We start from the raw sequence: 20,709 nt of genomic DNA, 5'->3' as shown, positions 1-20,709 counted from the left end.
AACACCATGGAAAAACCACCATCTTAGGCCAAGGTGGTGGAAGGGTAGGGCAGAAGGACATCTCGTCTCTTGTGCGGGAGGGGTGGGGTGGAAAACAAGAAACAAGTCTCTTACTCCACAGAAGGGACTTAAATGTGCTCATAGTGAAGGGTGGGTTCTTCCAGATCAGAGTCTGGGCTCTTTCCAGTAGCCCACCCTTGAAAAGGCATCCGATAAAATCCAACACCCACTTCCCCTAACCAAATTGTCAATTTCAAGTTTCTTCCCAGTTGTTCTTCTGGAGTCATTCCCCAACAGAGCGGCTTGGCTCCCAGGAGCCCAGAGCCTCATCTCTGCTGTCCTCCAAGTCCCAAGTCCGTGCAGGAATCTGAGGGGAGAAGGAGGTGACATTATGCAGTGATTATGTCCCCATGACTGTCAGCCAAGGCCAGGCTATTCCAAGGGTCCTGCTTGGAGCTGGCCTGCGGTGACTGGCTGACGGAAGATGCGTAGCCTTGTGGGGAGAGCTTCAGGGCCGAGAGGACTGGGTGGATGGAGGGCCCGTGGCCAGACATCGCACTAACTGAGAACGTCTGAAAGCAAAAAGGGCAAGATGAGCTCAATGGAATCACTCCTGAGGGCTCAGGAACGGGGGGGGTCTGGGCTGGGGAGGGGAGCCCCATGACACAGATGTCCCTAAGCTAGTTCCCACCCCTAGGAAAGGGATGAGGGGAGAGGGCCCGAGGACAAGGGCAGGATAAGACACAAGCAGCCCTTGTCTCTGTTTTTCCTAACCCCTGTGCTGTGGGACGTGAAGGGTCTATGTGATTCATTCACTTCTTCTGAGCACTGGGACCCAGTAGGTGTGTGGATACTGTGGCTTCTCAGAAGGCTCTGATAAGTTACATGAGACATTTTCTATGGTCTTATCACCACTGGATCTCCATGCCCAGAAGAGGCTCCTGGCTCTCCTGGTTCTATGGGACCAGCCTCTTTACCCTGACAGTAAAAAGCTCTTTAGGATACAGCCTCCCTCAATCGCATGCAGAGAACAGATCAGAATTAACGGGAAACAGTAACCAAGTGTGGGACTATTCTAATCCCAAATAGGGGAACCAAAGAGGGAAGGAGTCGGGGAGTAGGAATACCATCATATTCGAAAGAGGGAAATGACAGTACTGCCAACCTGTCTTCTGGACACATGTCTGAGGCTGGAGCTGTAGCTGACCTTCATTAAATGGCACCCTGCCTGTGACCTCCTCACCAACCCCCTGTGCCCACCCACCCTGCCCTCTATAGTTTCCACACCTTTGCTCATGCCAGGAGGGTCCTCTTCATCCCCCCCCTCCTCCTGTTAAAATCTATCCATCCTGGGGCACCTGGGTGGGACACCTCAGTAGGTTAAATGTCCGCCTTCAGCTCAGGTCATGATCCCAGGGTCCTGGGATCGAGTCCCACATCAGGCTCCCTGCTCAGCGGGGAGTCTGCTTCTCCCTCTGCCCACCCCCACTTGTGCTCTCTCTTGTGCGCATTCTCTCTCTCTCAAATAAATAAAATCTTAAAAAAAAAAAATCTATCCATCCTTCAAGGTCAAGGTCAAACCACCTCTCACTTAGGAGACAGACTTGCCTAGAAAGCCCATGTGCCACCTTCTACAGCCCGCTACGGTCGTACCGCCATCCCTCAATGCACACAGTCCGACTCAGGTTGTGGTTGTGCCCTAATGTGTCCCTCCCCATAACCTGTGTCCGAAGGTCCCGGCATGGAGGAGCTACTCAACATTTGTGTGTCACAGCTGTGTGCCCCAATCATTGTAACTTGATCCGATGTGCTGAAATAGACCCTCGTGCAGACAAGGCCCTAGGCTCGGGTGGGGCCCCAAGGGCACCAAGCAGCTCCTGCTGCCACCTGCTGGGGCCCAGCTACAGCCCCCATGTTCCAGGGCTGACCCAGCCACCTGGTCCTTGGCAGTGTACCGCTGTCCCCCAGGCGGTCCCATCTCCCCGCCTGGGGGGTGTACCTGGGACATGGAGCTGCTGTGCCCGTAGTGGGACGACAGCCCGGGCTCTGTCTTGATGGGGCGCATCTCTTCGCTGCTGCTGGTGGCAGCATTGCTGGAGTTGCTGGAAGCGCTGCTGGTGGGAGGCAGGCTCTCACCGCCCGAGGGACCTGGAATGAGGCAGAGTCAGGCCACCCAGGCCAGGGGCAGGGGCGAATGGATGGCGGTCCTTGGAGACAGCCAGGGTAGGTCTGTGCTAATGGCTTTATTTAGATTTGCTCGGGAGTGAAGCAGCGTCCTTCATCAGCACCGGGCAACGATTCTCAAAATGGGACACATGAAAATACCAGAATTTCAAGGGAACTTTTTCAAGTGATGGGCTCACCACCCCTTATTCCAAATCCTTGAGACCACATGTGTTTCAGGATTCAAAAGTGTTTGGATTTTGATACTGTATGTTAGAGTACTTCCAGTGGATCCTGAGACAACACCCCATAATTAAATACATTCATGGTTCTGCAGCAAAACATGTGAATCTTCACACATGGGATAAATAAAGACTATAAATAGCTGGAGTCTGTTCAGATTAGGTTTCGCTGCCAGATCTAGCTCCCTGGATTTGGAATTTCGGACTGAACCAAATGCTTGCTCTCCCTGTCACCACAACATGTAAGGAGATGAAGTTCCCCAGGGGAAGGTGCTGTACTTATAAAACAGTGTGGACACAGGCAGAAAGGCTGAGGACCACTGGTGTGAGACACAGAAAATTCTAATGAGACATACTGCCAGAAGCGGTAAGCTGTTGTGAAATCTGGGAATGGAGAACTTTGGTCATGTTCTTGGTAGTGGAAAGGGGAAATTTGTCTGTTTCTCATGCCTTAGATTAAAAGATAAACTTTCCATCGGATCAGCTGATTTATTTTCTCTGCAATGGCAGCATGTCCCCATTGAAACCTTTAATTTGGTAGCAGTATTGAGGAGGGTGTGCTCTTGATGGGAACATGAGTCGTCCTCATTCTTCATCTAGAAACTGAGAAGGCAAAGTGGCACATGGGACAGAATATGGACCCGGAAGTATAAAAACTTGGGTTTTAATTCCAGGTCTACCCACTCACAGCTGTGTGACTCTAGTTAAGTCACTAACCTCTCTGTGCCTCAGTTTGCTCAGGAGTAAAATGGGGATAATGGGTCACATGGGGGTCTTCAAGGACCAATGAGCTACTAATGGTAAAGTAGCTTTCTAAAATGCTAAGTACTACATGATGTTAACTATACACTGGCTTACAAATCAAGCTGTTGTGAACAGGACTAACGGGATCCTGTCCTCCTAGATCCCAGTTATCTCAAGGAGAATAGAGAGGAACTGAGCTCTTGAGTGGCTGGCTGCAGCACCGAAGATGGAGGGATGAGTAGTTCTCCTTCTGGCCCCCAACCGGTCCAGCTGGTCCACTATGGCCTTTGCAACTGGCAGTGATCATGCACCTTGAATTGAGCCTGCTTCAAAAGCTCCCCAAATGTTGCATGGTGATGCGGGGTTATCATTCTGTGCTGAATAACTGGGGCTGGACAATGCTATCATGCCTCCATAGCCTGGGCTGGCCCACCTAACTAAGAATACCTGATCTTCACATACTCCAAGGGCCACTGAGTTAGTCCTATAATTTACACACAATTCTTTTCCTCACCTGCCGGTGTCTTAGATTTATTCAGGTTCTTGGGCTTCCGTTTTCTGGTTTGAATCCCCTCTTTCCGCATTGCAAGAGGCCTTGGGACCTAGAGGGTTACAAGTCATTATATATGGTTTTCCACTTCTACATGATCTGCTACAGTATTTAAGGCAACATCTAAGCAATTCCTCAACAAACCTTGGGGCTGGGACTAGGTGAATCAGCCCCTTGCACGCCTGCTGAGAAAGAAATCAAGTATGTATTGAGCTCCTATACTACATGCTGTTTGTTACACTCACCCTGGAGAAATGGAGGCTTAAAGGCACCATTCCTTCCCTCCAGAGCTTCAGTTGACTGGGAAAGACAGACAAGCAGGAAACAACCAGACTCATAAGTGATGTGGGAGAACGGAGAAGAAACACTAAACTGTGTCCCCGGCTGGGGAGGAGGGGAAGTGGCACATGACCATATCAATGAAGGCTTCACTCAGGAGGTGATGCCTAAGTTGTGGGAGGTTGTCAAGTAGACAAGGGGCAGGCATTTCAGGCAGCAGGAACAGTATTTGCAAAAGCCTTTAGTTTATCAGCAAAATCAAGACACTATGAAAGTGAAAAGGGGGTGCTATTAATAATTATGCTAAGAAAATAGGCAGACACGGGGACAGCCCCAGTGAATTGAGACGTCAAGTCACTCTACTTAGAGCAGCTCAGCATTGCATTAAGTCTGGTTGGAGCCAACCATGGTCCTTCTGTGGGGGGTGGGGAGCAAAAAGAGATCATGTTGGGGAGACTGCGCTGCGGCCAGGTCCTGAGATAAACAGTCCATGGACAACACTTTTACTGCATTGACTTCTCATAAACAAGCAGTGACTGTCAGGTGCCATGCTCTTGAACCACTCACAGGTGCCTACACAGTGTCTGGGGAGGAGGCTTGCTGGATCACCTTCCTAGTATTTTTAAATAGTGTGCCTTCCCCACGTCTGGTTTCTCTTAGGTCAGGCCAACCAAATCTTTTAGCTCCTGGTCTGTGCTTGCCTCCTGTATGGGACTCATAACGGCCATGCTTGAAATACTGAAAGACAAGTAATTACCACTTCAGAGATTAAACACGGAATGGTTAAGAGAGAGGTGCAGCAGATTAGGTGAACTTGAACCTGCCTTCTAGATCAGTATTTCCACCTTTGGAGGGAAGTGTCCTCTCCTCCCTCCAGCCCCCAACCCCGACCTTGGCCCACTTGAAGCCCATCCTGACCTGAGAAGAATATAGCCCTCATGTTTATCCCCACCAACCTCAGTACTTCTTTAAAAAAATTTGTAGTAAAATACACATAACATAAAATTTATCATCTTAACCCTTTCCAGTCATGTTAAGTATATTCACATTGTTGTGCAACCATCACCACCATCCGTCTCCAGAACACTTCTCATCTTGCAAAACTGAAACTCTGTACCCATTAACCACGAACTCCCTATTTCCCCCTCCGCCAGCCCCTGGCAGCCCCCATTCTACTTTCTGTCTCTATGAGTTTGATTAGTCTGGGTACCTCAAGTAAGTAGAATCATATGAGACTTGTCCTTGTATGATTGACTTCTTTCAGTTAGCATAATGACTTCAAGGTTCATCCATCTGGTACGATGTGTCAAAATTTACTTCCTTTTAGGGCGCCTGGGTGGCTCAGTCGGTTAAGCGTCCACCTTCAGCTCAGGTCATGATCCCAGGGTCCTGGGATCGAGTCCCACATTGGGTTCCCTGCTCAGTGGGGAGTCTGCTTCTCCCTCTGCCCCTCCCCCCAGCTCATGCTCTATCTCTCTTGCTCTCTCTCAAAAATAAATAAATGAAACAACAACAACAAAAAAGAATTTACTTCCTTTTAAAGGCTGAATGGTATTCCATTACATGGACAGATCACATTTTGCTTACCCAACCGTGGACACTTGGGTTGCTTTCACCTTTAGCTATTGTGAAGAATGCTGCTGTGGACATGAGGACACACATTATCTGTTCAAGGCTCTGATTTCAATTCTTTTTGGATCTATCCCCAGAAGTGGGATTGCGGGGTCATATGCTAATTCTACTTTTTAAGTTTTTGAGGATACAATTTTTTTTAAAGATTTTATTTATTTATTTGTCAGAGAGAGAGAGAGAATGCACAAGCCGGGGGAGCAGCAAGCAGAGGGAGAAGCAGGCTTCCCACTGAGCAGGGAGCCCAATGTGGGACTCGATCCCAGGACCCTGAGATCATGACCTAAGCTGAAGGCAGATGCTTAACCAACTGAGCCACCCAGGTGTCCCGAGGACACAATCTTTTTAATACCTGCATAATATTCCTTTCTCCATTTCTTCTACCATTCCCCTATAGAGGAACAAGAGTTTCTTTAACCATTTCCCTACTGAAGGTTTTTTTTCTCCATTTTCTCTATCATGGTGGTTCAAGAAACATCCTTGATACACTTTTCTGCAGAAAGAAGTATGTTTTCTTATGAATGTTCTTAACTATATTTTTGGCTAATTTTTTTCTCACTAACAAGAAAACATGGTACACTTCTCATGATGAGCACCCGAATAATGTACAGAACTGTTGGATCACTGGGGCACCTGGGTGGCACAGTTGATTTAAGTGTCTGACTCTTGGTTTTGGCTCAAGTCGTGATCTCAGGGTTGTGAGATCGAGCCCTGTATTGGGCTCCATGCTCCGCGCCAAGTCTGCTTAAGACTCTCTCTCCCTTTCTCTCTGCCCCTCCTCTCCCTCAAAAAAAAAAAAAAGAATTGTTGAATCACTGTATTGTACATCTGGAACTAAAATAACACTGTTATGTTAGCTACACTGGAATTAAAATTAAAGAACTAATAAAATAAAGAAAGAAGACATGAAAAGATTCATGAAGACTAAGGTAGTACTGCCCCTCCCACCCCTCTGCCATCAATCCTGTCCCCACGGGGCAATTGGAGGACCAGCCTGTTATGTTTCTTACATTTGAAAACATTCTCAAACGTGTATGCACACCTACAGATCTATACACGTATGTACGTGTGTATTCATCCATCCATCTATATCTGTGTGTGTATTTAACACACCCTCACCCCCATAGTATGGGGTCATACTATGTGTTTTACTTCGCAATGTGCTTTTTTGTTACTCCAGGTCAAGATACATGGCTCTAACTTAGTATTTTTTAAGTTTCTGCACAATATTCCACATCACAGTACTGCCATAATTTACTCAACCATTTCTTTATGGGACTTTACGATGGTTTCTAGTTTTTGCCACTACGAATACTGCAGCAATAAACAGGTCAAACATCATTACCTACTGATTCTTTTATTGTTTTACAGGCTCATTTCCCAAAAGCAGAGCTGCTATATCAAAAGATATGTGTGTTTCTTATCCTTAGTAAATATGGCCAGGGGCGCCTGGGTGGTTCAGTCAGTTGAGTGTCTGCCTTCAGCTCGGGTCATGATCCCAGAGTCCTGGGATCGAGCCCCGCATCAGGGAGCCTGCTTCTCCCTCTCCCTCTGCCTGCTACTCCCCCGGCTTGTGCTCTCTCTCTCTGTCAAATAAATAAATAAAATCTTTTAAAAAAAGGTACTGTCGGGTTAATTTCCTAGTGAATACTTGCAGTAAGTCACACGCAAATCAATAACAGATGAGAGTATTCCCCCAAATCCACACCAGCATTTGACCACGGCGGCACCTGAGCTGGGACTCCCAGCCTCTAGGAATGTGGAAATGAGTGTCTGTTGTTTACAAGCCACCCGGTCCGTGGGGTTTTGTTACGGCAGCCTCTAAGGTCCCTTCCGAATCCAAGTGTCTTTGCTAAGAAGGAACAATGACGTCGAGTCTGCAAGCGAGCGAGAGCGGAAGGCCGGGAACGCCGGTGCGGCGGCGGCTGCGGGGCGGGGCGGCTACTTACGCCGTGGAGCTTCATGTAGAGGCCGCAGGCATTGCACACCGGCTCACCCTCGGCGTTGCGGCGCCACAGCGTGGTCGTGGTGGTCTGGCAGTTGGCACAGGACAGGCCCACTCGGCGGGAGGCGGACTGCAACAGAGAAGACAGACCTTTGGAGTCCAAGCCGAAGGCAGGCGCTGCTGCTTTTGCTTTTCCGTCACGGGGAGCGCCGAGGGCCTGGCCGGCCCTGAATGGGTGGCAGGGTCAGCCGTAAGAGCGCTGAAGGAGAACCTCAGAGCAGCCGAGGCGCTCTTTCTCCCCTCACCTAAGCCACTCGGGGCGGGGATGAGAACAAAGACTTCGGCGGCAGGGGGAGTAGAGTGGACTCTAGTCCTCACTGGAATCAGTGGCATATCAATCATTCATCAGACAGAGGACCCTGGGGGCAGAAGAGCTTTCCTCAAAAGGAGAATAAATGGGGACTTCGGGTGGGGGAAGGGCGCTGGGGGAAGAACTGTATTCAAGTGTCTTCAAAGGCTGGATGGGCCTTAGGACCGCAAGAAAGGTAAACGTCAGGTTTTAACCTCTCCGTTCCTCCCTCCCTAATATACATGAAAGCTAATTTGTGTTGGTCAAAATCAAATCATACTAGAAAAGACCACGGAGCCGAGAACCAAAAACCCCTTTAGGTACTCTTTCCGGGCCATAGGGCCCAACACACACTGCTTAATCTCCCCCCTGGGCTTCAGGTTTTATTAACTGATCAGCTGAAAACAGGGTTAAGGAAGAGTCCCCCATCCTCCTGGGGCAGAGGTGAAAACAGGAGCTGGCCAAGGCAAGGCTGGACTGGGAAGTGGGAAGCCTGGACTCTGGTTCTAGACGGAACACTCGGTATCCCTGTGACCGTGGGCGAGGCTGTTAGCTTTGCTGGGCCTCACTTTTCATTTCTGCATAATGAAGGGGTTAAACTAGATGGTCTGGAACATCCTTGCATATGGAGCTAACTCTAAAGATATGAGAAATTACTGCGTTGCCACCCAGCCACCCAACCCCTCCACAAACACCATCTTTTAAAGATGACTTAAGGGGCGCTTGGGTGGCTCAGTCAGTTAAGCATCTGCTTATGGCTCAGGTCATGATCCCGGGGTCCCAGGCAGCAGGGAGCCTGCTTCTCCCTCTCCCTCTGCTGCTCCCCCGGCTTGTGCGCGCTCTCTCTCATTCTCTGTCAAATAAATAAATTAAATCTTTTTTAAAAAATTAAAAAAAAAAAAAAAAGATGACCTGAAGTCCAAAATTCAGAACCTGGGAATTCAGAACCAAAGCGTGAGCCCCAAAAGCCAGGTGAGAAGGATGGACTTGAGCAGTCGGCGCACTTGCTTACCAGCCGGCGCTGAGGCTTGATGAGGGGCCGGTTGATGCCGTTCATCTTGTGGTAGAGGCCACAGGCATTGCAAAGGTAGTGCCCCGTCCCGTCGCGCCTCCAGAGCGGGGTGGACATGGCCCCACAGTTGACACACTCTCTGCCTTCCGAGAAGTCATCAAACATATCTACTGGGTGGAAAGTAAGACAGAGGATTAATTCTTTCAGTTTGTGCCCAGAAACTTTACCTCGGAGAATCCAGAGGCCAAGGAAATAATGCCTTTTCCTTGCAAGGAGTAAAAGATGGATCAGCTTGGGCTGCCTCCCTTTTCCTGACTCGGCTCGGCTCACAGGACTGTCAGGGGAAGTGGACATTCTTACTCTTGGGCATCGCGCACACAGCACAAGACCCGGGTCACAAGAAAAGGAAGACTCGGGCAGCGACCACCAGCAGCCTGCGTTTTAGTCCCTCTCTCTCCTCCAGAGCCGGTGGCCCTGAGGTTCTCACCCAACACTGAATTCTGCCCAGACCTTTCTCCTCTCTTTTTTCCCTTCAAAACTGAGATTCCTTTTCCCTTTCAATACAAATACAAAATCAAACAAACAAAAAAAAGGATTTACTCCAGGGAAATTAGAAAATAAAATGTGTAAAGAAAATACAAATCATATATAATCCTGTGACTTCAAGATCACCAGTGTTATTAACATTTTGTTCTATTATATCCTTTGCAATATTTTATATATTGACACATACTTTGCCTAGTCGAGGTCAAGCTATATAATTTTGAGCCTATTTTTTTCACATAATACCAAGGCATTTTTCCCACATTAGAAATTCTTCATAAACTCATTTTAGCATAGTATGGTATCCCATCTTATAAATGTGCCATCCTCATTATCATTAAACTTTTACTTAATCCCTACCCAGTTTCTGATTCTTGTTTTGTAAATACTGCTCATTTTGTGCACAAATCTTAGCATTTCTGCCTATTCCTTAGGATACTCCCCTAGGAGTAGAATTACTGAAACAAAGGGACTACATTTTTGGAAAGTTTTTGAAATTTTCAAACTGCCCTGCAAAAAGGGCTGTGATCCATTTTCGTTCATTTTTGCCATTTCAATATATCTGTATGATATGCTGTATCACAGTTTGACACTTTTTCCTGCTTATTGGTACATAAAATACAGGTCTATATTGCAAGCAACTGTGACTTAGAGTCACTCACACTTCCGTGGGCACATTGCCACCATTCAGTCTCCTGCACTCACTCACCACCCCCCAGCCCCGCTCCCCACCACCTCTATTGCCCAAGTCTATAGGATTTTACAATCGACAAATTTCACTCATGCCCATTTCAGTTGCCTTGCTGATATAGGCTGGGCCAAGTTTCTTATTCTCTATGATCTGTATAAGACCTGGCTCAGAATTCCAGAAGTCTCCCTGACTCCATGTACACTGCTTCCTAGCCTGAAAAATATTTTATATCCTATCCAGATCTTCTGTCCCTAAATGCAGCTACCCTGGTGTTCAGATTGTTCTTGTCCTACCACCAGAGGCAAGAGTGGATTCTCCTCTTGTAACGGGGTGGGGAATATTTGGAGAGGAGGGGTTTTACGAGCTCTCCCTCTACCGGGACCTAGCACTGGGTTTTAAGGTCACACATTCTGCTAGTTCTGTGGCCCAGCTACTTGCTCTAAGGGAACGTGGGCTGAAGAAGAGGATGGTGGGGGGCCCTCCCCTCAACTCTGGGTACACAAACAGTCATTTGCACCTGCAAACAAGTAGCTGTGTGTCCACACCGAGTCAACAATGTGCAGGTGTGAGGGGCTATTTGCTCAGGCCAGGGAGCTGAGCACACACCCGTCACAAGAGAGGCTATTTTTGCACCTGGGTCACACCGAGAACCCTCTGGCAAGGTCACCTGCTTTCAGAGCCGCACACAAAAGGACAACTCCCGTCCCAGTTTGCTTCCCCGCGCCTGGGTGAGGCAAGGAATGAGCCCGCACGCCACCTCCACCTCCAGACCCGCAAGTGCTGCCCTTGTCCTGAGCCGGTCAACCCCGTTCCCTAGGCCAAGGCCTTCCCCTGAGGCCAGGGGAGTTCACAGGAGGACTCTGGAGCAAGGAGAGGCGCTTGCAATGTCAGCCTTTGGTTGGGGGTTTGCAGCGAACACTAGATGGCACTACAGCCTCAAAATTGAACCAATACACGGTATTCTAGCCTAAACCATGCTTGGGGATGGAGGACTCTTCCAGATCATGTTCCCAGTCCAAACCTAATGCGACCCTCTTATTCTTTTTTTTTTAATGGAAAGATTTAAACACGCTCAAAAGTGGACAGAATGAACTCTTATTTTTTTAAAAAGATTTTATTTATTTGACAGACACAGCGAGAGAGGGAACACAAGCAGGAGGAGTGGGAGAGGGAGAAGCAGGCTTCCCGCGGAGCAGGGAGCCAGATGCGGGGCTGGATCCCAAGACCCAGGGATCACGACCTGAGCCGAAGGCAGACGCTTAACAACTGAGCCACCCAGGTGCCCCATGAACTCTTATTTAATCATCATCCAGCTTCCAACAATTTGTGGCCAGATACTTGTCCCATGTATCTCTCCACCCTCTTTCCTCCATCCTGTATAATTGAAGGAAATCCCAGACATCCTACCATTTCATTCATAAATATTCCAGTACGGAGCTCTCACAGATAAAGAATCACACTCTCCTCCCTTTAAAGATAGTAAACTGGGGGTGGCTGGGTGGCTCAGTCTGTTATGCACCTGACTTTGGGTCCTGGGATCGAGTCCCACATAGGGCTCCCTGCTCAGTGGGGAGTCTGCTTCTCCCTCCCTCTGCCCCGCCTCCCTGCTTGTGCTCTCTCTCTCTCAATCTCAAATAAATAAATAAAACCTTTAAAAAAAAATCTAAAAAAAAAAATAAAGATAAGCAAACCGGTTTCTTTCCCGTGTTCTGGTTTACCTAAAGAAGCCTCCAGAGACAAAAATCTCATAATCTGGTCCTCTTTTTTGGAGGGGAGATCTCGTCTCTTCACACTTCTGGTTTTATATGAAGGGGTAGAATCTCATCGAAGGAGCCATCCAGGCAATTATAGGTTTCTCTGCTACTTACTGGCCTTAACTGAAACCCCAACACAAAGATTTGCCTTAGAAACTCCTTCACATTTGCCTCACAGAATAGGTTACACTCAAGGCAATTATTTTACTGGCCAGGGAAAGGCACTGGAGGTTGGCAAATATGTATTTGTCACTGACAAATATTTACTGAGCATCTGCTATTTAAGCACTCTGATAAATGTCCCAGAAACTAGGAGGGAAACTTATTCTCAGAAGGCTGATAACTGAGGTGGACAAATTGGGCCAAAATACCAATAATGAGTTAACAATACTGCTCAACTCATTTTCAGAACATACCTTAACCAATGTGGGATTTGGATGGCAGATACTTCTTGTCTACGGTGGGAAGTGCAGAAGTCAGACCCAGATTGAAGGGTCAGGTGTTAACAACAGTAGCCAAAGAAGAAACGGCAAAGGAGGTCAAGGCCACGCTTCCTCAAGGCACCCTGTCAGATGCACCAAGTCTCTCTACAATCCACTAACCCTCCAAATTTACAGAAGTTTCCATGTTTTCTACCAGAAAGTCTTGCCATCCAACCTACTCAATAACATGTTACCAAAGTTTAAATGCTTATAACAAAGACACTGTAACAATTGAGGAAAATGTTTACCCCTCACGTTAAATGAAAAGTGCAACACATGAACTGCCAGACCACCCTGATGGCAGCTAAGGCACTGCGAAGGAAGAAGTTTTTGTTAGGCTAGTTATTGTAACGTGGACTTTTCTTTCTTGAAAATGCCATTCTAGAATGCCATAGTTGCCTGTTTTAAAAAAAATCTGATAAAAAATTAAAACAAAAACAGAAAGACTTTTGATCACCTTAAGCAGCTCCCAGTCCACTATGGGGGGACTATTTTACTCTCTTGCATCACACACACACACACACACACACACACACACACACACACACACACACCTCTACCTTGGGCTGAAGAAAGGAGAGAACGAAGTTCAAACCCTGCTGCTTAGCAGCCACCCTGCCAGAAGTGGGAGCTGATAGGCAGTGAGCCCCACACCAGCACAAACATCTGGTGGGGTGAACCCTGGTAACTTACTCCTTCATTAGAAAGGTGCTGAGTGGAACTTCCCAAAGGGCAAGTGGGCAGTGGCCTGAAGCCAGTTTCTCAGCCTGATTTCTAAGGGCACAGCTGTGACCTTCACTTATGAAAGCCCTACCTCTCCAGTGCTGGGCATTATGGCCACTGGTCCAACCACTTAGAAGGCAGTGGCAATCCGACTCTCTCGGAAATGGGTCAGCATTACCCCGCACTGGAGGAAAGACTTGTAATAATAGTTGTAAAGTACTTTGCAAATAAGAGGAAAAACTCACAACAATGGCTGTAAAGTGCTTTGTAAACACCAAATGAGATAAGAGTGATGGATTATTGTTAGGTTTGGAGGGGTGGGGAGGGAGTGGGAAGACCAGGGACAAAGCTTGGTGCTGGGTTTTCGCAGGGGGAGGGAATAGATAAAAGAGCTAGGAGATTTGGGAATCTGACCTTTTCACCAAGCACGGGGGTGAGGGGGGCCGTGCTCAGAATTGTAAATTGCGTCTCACTCTCGGACTCGGCCAACTTGGAGGCTTGCAGGCAGCCTGGCTGACAGTCTACACCTATGAGGCCACAAGACTACTGCTCATGGGAAATTGTAGTTACTGATATTTAGCAATGAGACACACAAAATGAACTGGGCCCTAACCCCAGGAATGGGGATCAATCGCCTCACCTCCATCCATGACCCACTTAGAAAACACTGTTCTTAAAGAGGGAAGCAAACTCAGCCTGATTTCTGAGGCATCCGATTTCATAGGGATGTTCCTAGGAATTATGGCAGATTACTTCTACCCAAGTGCCTGAAAAGAAAAATGTGGGCCAGGAGGTTGAAGGATCCCACCCCTGACTTCCCCACAGAGAAGTGACGCAATCAAAGGCAAAGACTCCGACCTCTCCCCTGACCTGCTCCATCCATCTTGGGGAACCCACCCACAGGCAGGGCTAACAAGCAAGTCAGGGCTGGTGAAGGAGGAGGAGTTCGGCTGCCTCCATTTTGACCTCAAACTCTTTAGTTGGGTTCTTCTTTCCAGCTTGTCTCTGGGCTCAGGCAGAAGACCCTAAAGGCAAAGCATCCCCTGCTGGGAATCAAAACTATCCCCTTTCTTAAGGAGGATTACCCTGAGCCAGCAAGACCCTGCCCCTGATGGACTCCAGGACAGTGATGGGTTTGACTCTCCCTGCCTACTTGCACGCACCCACCCATGTTTGCCCCCCCTCCCCCCCATTTTCCTTACCTAAACCTGAGAGTATGTTCTGGGCTTTGGAGACAGTCTTTGAGACGCTAGTCCCGTTTCCCGGTGTCGGCCTCACCGAAATAAACCCCTTTCTTGCTTTGCCTCAAAACTCGGCCTTTGGATTTTGTCAGTGGGGAGTGGCCGAACCTGGCCTGTGTAGGGCCCCGGAGCCAGGTGCTCTTGCACCCCTGCGCCCCAGCTACACTGGGAGAAGGAAAGGAGGAAGAAGGAGAGGAGAAAAGTAGGAGGAAGAAGGGGAAGGAATCAGAGGCCAGGTTCATGGCTGGCACCATGTGTTGGGCACTGCCTGAGAGCTGGATTTGTCTGCCCACCGCTGCATGTTGCCGGTGTAAATGCCAGCCAAATGGGTGGATGCCACAGAGCCTGGTTCTGCTCGGCCGTGCAGGTGCCCCTCAGGCCTTCCGTCTTTTGAGTGGCTTGCTCTTGCTAGGGAAAGCTGGGTCTTGGGCCAGAGCCCATGTTGAGCCCCCTCCTTCACCCTCACCCTTCACCCTCCTGACACTATCTGACCTCGGGCCCTCCACCACTATTTCTGTGCAGGGCACTGAAGCCCAAACATTTGTCATGTGTCTGCTCTCCTGGCCCCTGTAGCAAGTGCTGGACATTGAGATGTATCAGACAAAACTGGGGCAAAAATCCCTGCTCATAGTTGTTTTGGTCTAGCTGGGGATACACAACCCAAAACAAAGAATTATGAAATGTGACAAACTGCAACGGCGCCTGGACTCTATCACGCACCCCCACCCCTCCACCCTTAGCTGCACGTCTTCAGTTGCCCTAGACCACGCTACAATCTATTTGGGGAGAGAAGACACGTGAACACAGTGGAAATTACCCATGCTCTGGGCAGCTATTCAATGCTCCAAAACAGAGGCCAGCAGGGATCCAAGGCCTGGGCAAAGAGAGAGGAGGTACCTGCCCAGAGACCTCCCCAGAGCCAAAGGGGCTTCAGGAACAAAGTCCCGAGCCCCACCCATATGTCCCTTGCTGAACCCCAGCCCTGTGTCCCATCCAAAGTTCACCAGAGACCGTGCCTGGATTTCCTGACAGCCCTGGCTCGGTCCTCCGGGCTGGCGCCTGGGGCTGGGGCACAAGGAGCAAACAAATCCTGAGGTTCTTCTGGCAGCCTGAGCCTTCGGTCTTCTGGGCTTTGTCAGGCTTGGCCTGTGACAGGGGGCTGCCAAGGGGAAGGCGGACACAGCTCAGGCAGCATCAGGCTGGCAGGGGTCAGTGCACCGAACCTGAAAGCTCTTGCAGCCCCTGAACAGAAGCGGCTCCTGCCAGGCCTGGCCCGAGCGGCCCAGCGGAGCCCGGGGCCTCTGCTTCTGAGCGCGGAGGGACAACATGGCAGCGCCTCACGGGGGTTGTCCGTCCCATTCTGACCGCGGTGCCGTGGGGTGCGGAACACTTTCAGCATCTTACGGACAATAATCTACATGAAACGTTTAGCGTGCCACATTTCTTAATAGTCACTGAATAATATGGGAGACCTTTAAACTTTTCTCCAGGTGAATATTGTCACTGCACTGGAAATAAACTTTCACCTTCACACACACACAAAACACCGGCGTTCATCTAGGAGCCTGGCTTCGGGCTTGGAAGGAAAGTTAAAGAATGTGACTCAGGTTCAAAAAAAAAAGAACACCCCACAAAGAAGCAAGAACATTCCGAGAGAAAGGAAAAAGCACCAAAAACAAGAAGGGAGGAAGAGAGAAAGAATGAGAAAGCAAAAGGAGGAGGTGAGAGAACAAATGAGACCGGAGAAAAATATTTACAGCACGTTGCCAAGAATTAATACCCCCTAACACGCTAAGAGAAATGACAAATTCCAAGGGAAAGGTGAAATGAAGGCTCCACCAGGTGACTGGTGCCCCATCACTGAAGGGACTATGGAAAGAGTCAACCATCTGTCTTTCCTTTCTGTGACCAACTGCCCCTCCCTTGCAGATCTCCAAGCTCCGGAGTATCTGCCTCTGGTCCTACCTGGTCTGGGCTCCTAGCAGGGGCAGAGTGGGAGGCTGGCCCGGAGGGCAGGCAATGGAAGAATGTTAACGTGGTTAACGTGGCTCAGAGAAGATCTTGCTGAATCAACAGCAGAGCTGGGACTGGAAACCCACACTCACTGCCCAGTCTCTTAACTGTGGGCCCAGAATCCCACGAGCTCCAGCTCCTGACTTCACCATCCTGTTGGGGACCCACCCTTTCCCCCAGCAGCAGACAGTGTCAACATGAGCAGTTCAAAAATCAGAATATGGAAAATAGTTTAAGGTCACAATATCCCATGTTAGCAGCAAGGGCTCAAAAAGTCCAGGACCCATGGGTGCTCTGTCTTCCCGACTCATCTGTTCACAGAAGTGTCGGAAGGGACATCTGTTTCAATGCTCTTCAGCACACCAAATTGAGAAGTGCTCCCTAGCCTTCATTTCTGTGATTAGATTTTGAGACCTTCGAGAATCCCTACATGTGAGAATACAATTGCACCATAAAGATTTCCCCACAAAATGCAGGGTCACTCACTAGCCATTTCTCCAAGGAGAAATTTCTTGGTGTTTTACTATTCGAGGTTGATCCTCAGTGATGATTAGGTCCTGGGCTTTCAGCATCCTACAAAGTTAAATCCATTAATGACAGAGATTGCCACATTGCTATTCAAAGTTCCACGATGCTAGGTACTGACAATATGACTTCGTTTGCCAGATCTGGAAATTAAACACTCATACACTCCCAGGAGAGGGTCATCACGGCCCCTTCCCACGTGTGATCCACGGGCTGGGATACCATCTTTAAAGGAGCCAAAAGAACAAAGCAAAGAAGGGAATACTCAAAGATTGTGTTGTGTTATAATTTCTATTTGTAAAACTTTCCCTAATGTTGTTATTTTTGTCCTTCTAACAGTAAATGTTTTTACAAACACTGTTTTGCCCAGTTGTCTCCTCTGGCTTCTCTCTCTGGGCTTCACTCTCCCTGCCTTCTGCCCATTACCATCCAGTGAATGAGAAGTCTAGAGTCTTCCCTGTGGGACCTCGGGAAGAGGCCCACGAAGTGTAAGCTAAGCCCAGTTAGTGTGCAAGAGCCTGAGTCTCTACAGGCTGCCCTGTCCAGCGAGCACGGGGTCCTGAAGCCCGCCCCCACACACCGACCCTCTTAAACCTGGAACCACGCTGGCTTTCCTCTTTTCTGCCAGGTCTGACTAGGAGGCCATGTCTGATTCGTCCTCCAGAATGGGACACTTCTGAGGGAGAGGAGCTGATCCCTAATTACTCTGGGACAACAAATTTAAAATCAGGATGTGTGGCCACTCTCAGCAGAATGTTGGTTGTGAGACCTCCAACTCTGACACTTACTCCCACTGTAGTCCCTACACTCGTTTCTCCCCAGTGTCACCAAGTGACTTATTACTGGGCTGATTTACTGCCTCCCAGACAGGGTGCATGCAGAATGCAAGGAAAGAGGTGCGTAAAATCACTCTAAATGCTGGGCTCCCTAGTTGGCGGCTGATATCTCACAGCTCCCTGAGTTCTGGTTGGCTTCAGCTGCCTGGGTCTGGCCTTAGGCTCAGCTCCAGCCAAGAGAGCCCTGACTGGGCATCAGCAATTGAAAATGTCTGCCACTTTTTGGAATCTGAGTACTGAGCCCAAACTGTAACCTCCCTTCTCTGGGCCCTGCCTTGTTCAGTGACTATGACCACTGGTTAGCTCTGAACATCCCCTAATCATTTTTGCCCCTGGGATGACTTGTCTCCTTTAAGTCTCCATTAAGTCTCCTGGAGGGCAGGTGGCCCAGAGTCCTAAAAACTGGAAGTGATGCTTGGGTGATTCCATGAACATTCAGGGGAAGAAACCAAGGTCCAGAGAAGGTGAGTGACTCACGTGAGATTCCAGAACATTCTGTGACCTGATCCTTGCCCTCCCCAGCACCACGCTGCTCTTAGGCTGAATCACTCTATCTGCAGCGCTGGGCATACAGCAGAAACTCATTGCACATTGACCGATCAGATTTCAACAAAATCCAGCATCCTAAAGTATCTAACAAGACAGTAGAATGGTATAAATCTGAGGGCTCTGCTTGACAGCCTGGCCATGCTCCTGGACACACGTAATAACTCAACTGAGAGTTAATTACACAGGACCAGAGGTTTCTCATATGTGTATAATGTGTGTATATACAATTATATATAACGGATGGATAGATATGGAAAAGAACTCCATGACGCAGTGACAAAAATGCTCTAATAATACATTGGAATAATCAAAGGCATCCACCCCCCCCAAAAAAAAGAAAGAGAAAAAGGTTTACTTTTAAGATGTTCATGGCAAAATACTGGAAATAACCCAAAGGTCCATGGATAGGGAAATGAGTAAGAAAACTGAGATGCGGTAAAAAAAAAAAAAAGAAATATAGGAAAATTTGAGTTGATTTTAAAATGACAATTATGTGGACTATGTTAAGATTTTCTCTTCCTGTAGCACAGTTTAAATTCATTAATGAAGCAATTAATTAAACAAGCATTTCTGTATCTGGGGAGGCGCATAAGAGGCACTGGGAACAGCAGGGCAAAGGCCCGAAGCTTGGAGGGAAATGGACAGTTAACAATAACACCAAGAGACCACTGAGTGTGTGGTTCCATTTACATGAAATATCCAGAATGGGCAAATCCACAGACAAGACATAGATAGTGGTTGCCAGGGGCAGGGGGGAGAGGGACTGGGAGTGACTGTTACTAGGTACGAGGTTCTCTTTGGAGTGATGAACATGTTTCTACAATTGTTTGGGAGATGAATGCACAACTCCGTGAATATACTAAAATTCCCTGCATAGTACACTTTATTTTACTTTTTAAGTATGCTCCATGCCCCATATGGGGCTTGAACCCATGACCGCACGATCGAGAGTCGCATGCTCTACCGACTGAGCCAGCCAGGCGCCCCTGAAGAGTACACTTTAAATGATGAACTTTAAAAAAAGAAAAAAGAAAAAAAATAAATGAGTGAACTTTATAGAATGTAAAGTACCTACTAATAAAGCTGTTACAAAATAACTAATAAAAAATTGAATTTTAAAAAAGCATCTCTGCTTAGGAATTAGAGGATTGGAGATATCTATTTAATGTCTTCAATTTCCTGGGATCCTCTCATTCCAAAACCAAGTGCCTCCCTTCCCACAGGGTTAGCCCCTTGGGGCTCAAGTATCCACTATGGTATCAACTATTCTTCCCACCCCACAGAAGGAAAGAGAAAGGCTCTTTCCAAGGTACAGGACCAGAAAGTGCGGGGATGTACATGATGAGCTTATCAAAAGCTGCCTGGCCAATCACACTGCGGACAAAGTCCAACACTGGTCCTGCATCCTCCAAGTCACTGGGGCGGGTCAATGTCCCTCTCTAGGCCTCCCGCCAACCTGCGTCAGTCAGTCATTTAAATGTACCCTGGGAGTGGGGGTGTGGGGAAACAAGCAGTCCCTGCATTGATGGTGTGACATGGTACAGCCTGGGGCTGGGGGGGGGGGGGGTAGGTGGCAGTTGGACAGTATCTTAGCAAAAGCATGGGCCATGTGATCTAGAAATTCCATTTCCAGGAATTTATCCTACAGATGCACTTGCACTTGTGTAAAATGGCTCACATATGAGAATATTCATTGTGGGTTTTTTTTTTTTTCCAATAGCAGGGGATTGAGAAACAACTTATATGTTAATCAATATAGAACTGGTTAACCCAATTAAAGTACACTAGCCATAAAAAATAAAGATATTTCATATACTAATATGGAATCCTTTCCAAAATATGCTGTGAAATATGAGCAGGAAGGTACAGAACAGTACATACGATACCCTCTCACAAAAGAGAAGAGTCTATACACACATTTGTTTGCATATATAATAAATACCTGTAGAAGGACAGACAAAAAACTGATAATATTGATTGCTTCCAGGGAAACATCCCGGTGGCTCAGGGAGGCTTTTGTTCTTAGAGTCTTGTGAATCTTTTGAATACTGAACTATGTTAATTTATTTCCTATTTGCAATAATTCTTTTGTATGTAAAATAAATAAGTAAATAAATATGCCATTAACATCACCACTGTTTCATGTAGCATTATTTTTAATTTAGAGCAGGTTCTTTATAGGCCAGATTCCATTTTCTGATTTCCCATAAAAGCATCTTATCGCCTCCCATTTTCCAAGTGGGTTCTCGGTCGCACTGACCCACTGTCTTGACGCACAGTGCCCTGTTCCTGTCTCAGGGGGTCCTCAGACAGGCTTCCACAGGCAGACTCAGGCTCCAGCCCCCACTGGATCTGGCTTGGCTTCTAATGCTCGATTATACCCATGCACACTGCCTATTTAGACCTCGTTCCTTGTGTTATAATTAGGAAGACTGAGCG

At 47.9% G+C, this 20,709-nt stretch overlaps 1 protein-coding gene and 1 non-coding gene across 4 annotated transcripts in view; both read right to left on the bottom strand.

Annotated features, from left to right (window-relative positions):
* Positions 1-367: 367 nt before the first annotated feature.
* Positions 368-20,709, bottom strand: part of GATA4 (GATA binding protein 4) — a 46,605-nt gene continuing 26,263 nt past the window's right edge. The window contains exons 2-6 of one of the 3 annotated variants that reach the window (XM_032389170.1): positions 8,914-9,080; positions 7,557-7,682; positions 3,664-3,751; positions 2,000-2,148; positions 368-572 (exon numbers count right to left, since the gene is read on the bottom strand). In XM_032389170.1, coding sequence (XP_032245061.1) covers positions 390-572; positions 2,000-2,148; positions 3,664-3,751; positions 7,557-7,682; positions 8,914-9,080 — 713 coding nt within the window. In that variant the 3' untranslated portion in view covers positions 368-389. Of the gene's footprint in view, positions 573-1,999; positions 2,149-3,663; positions 3,752-7,556; positions 7,683-8,913; positions 9,084-20,709 lie in introns of those variants that run through there. The other 2 variants (XM_032389172.1, XM_032389173.1) reach the window with 2 other exon arrangements.
* Positions 19,180-19,252, bottom strand: TRNAE-CUC. Its single transcript has one exon. It is a non-coding gene; the product is annotated as a tRNA-Glu (tRNA).

This window comes from Phoca vitulina, unplaced genomic scaffold (assembly GCF_004348235.1).
Source record: "Phoca vitulina isolate PV1807 unplaced genomic scaffold, GSC_HSeal_1.0 scaffold53, whole genome shotgun sequence".
Lineage (NCBI taxonomy): Eukaryota > Metazoa > Chordata > Mammalia > Carnivora > Phocidae > Phoca > Phoca vitulina.
This window is presented reverse-complemented; position numbering and strand designations above follow the sequence as displayed.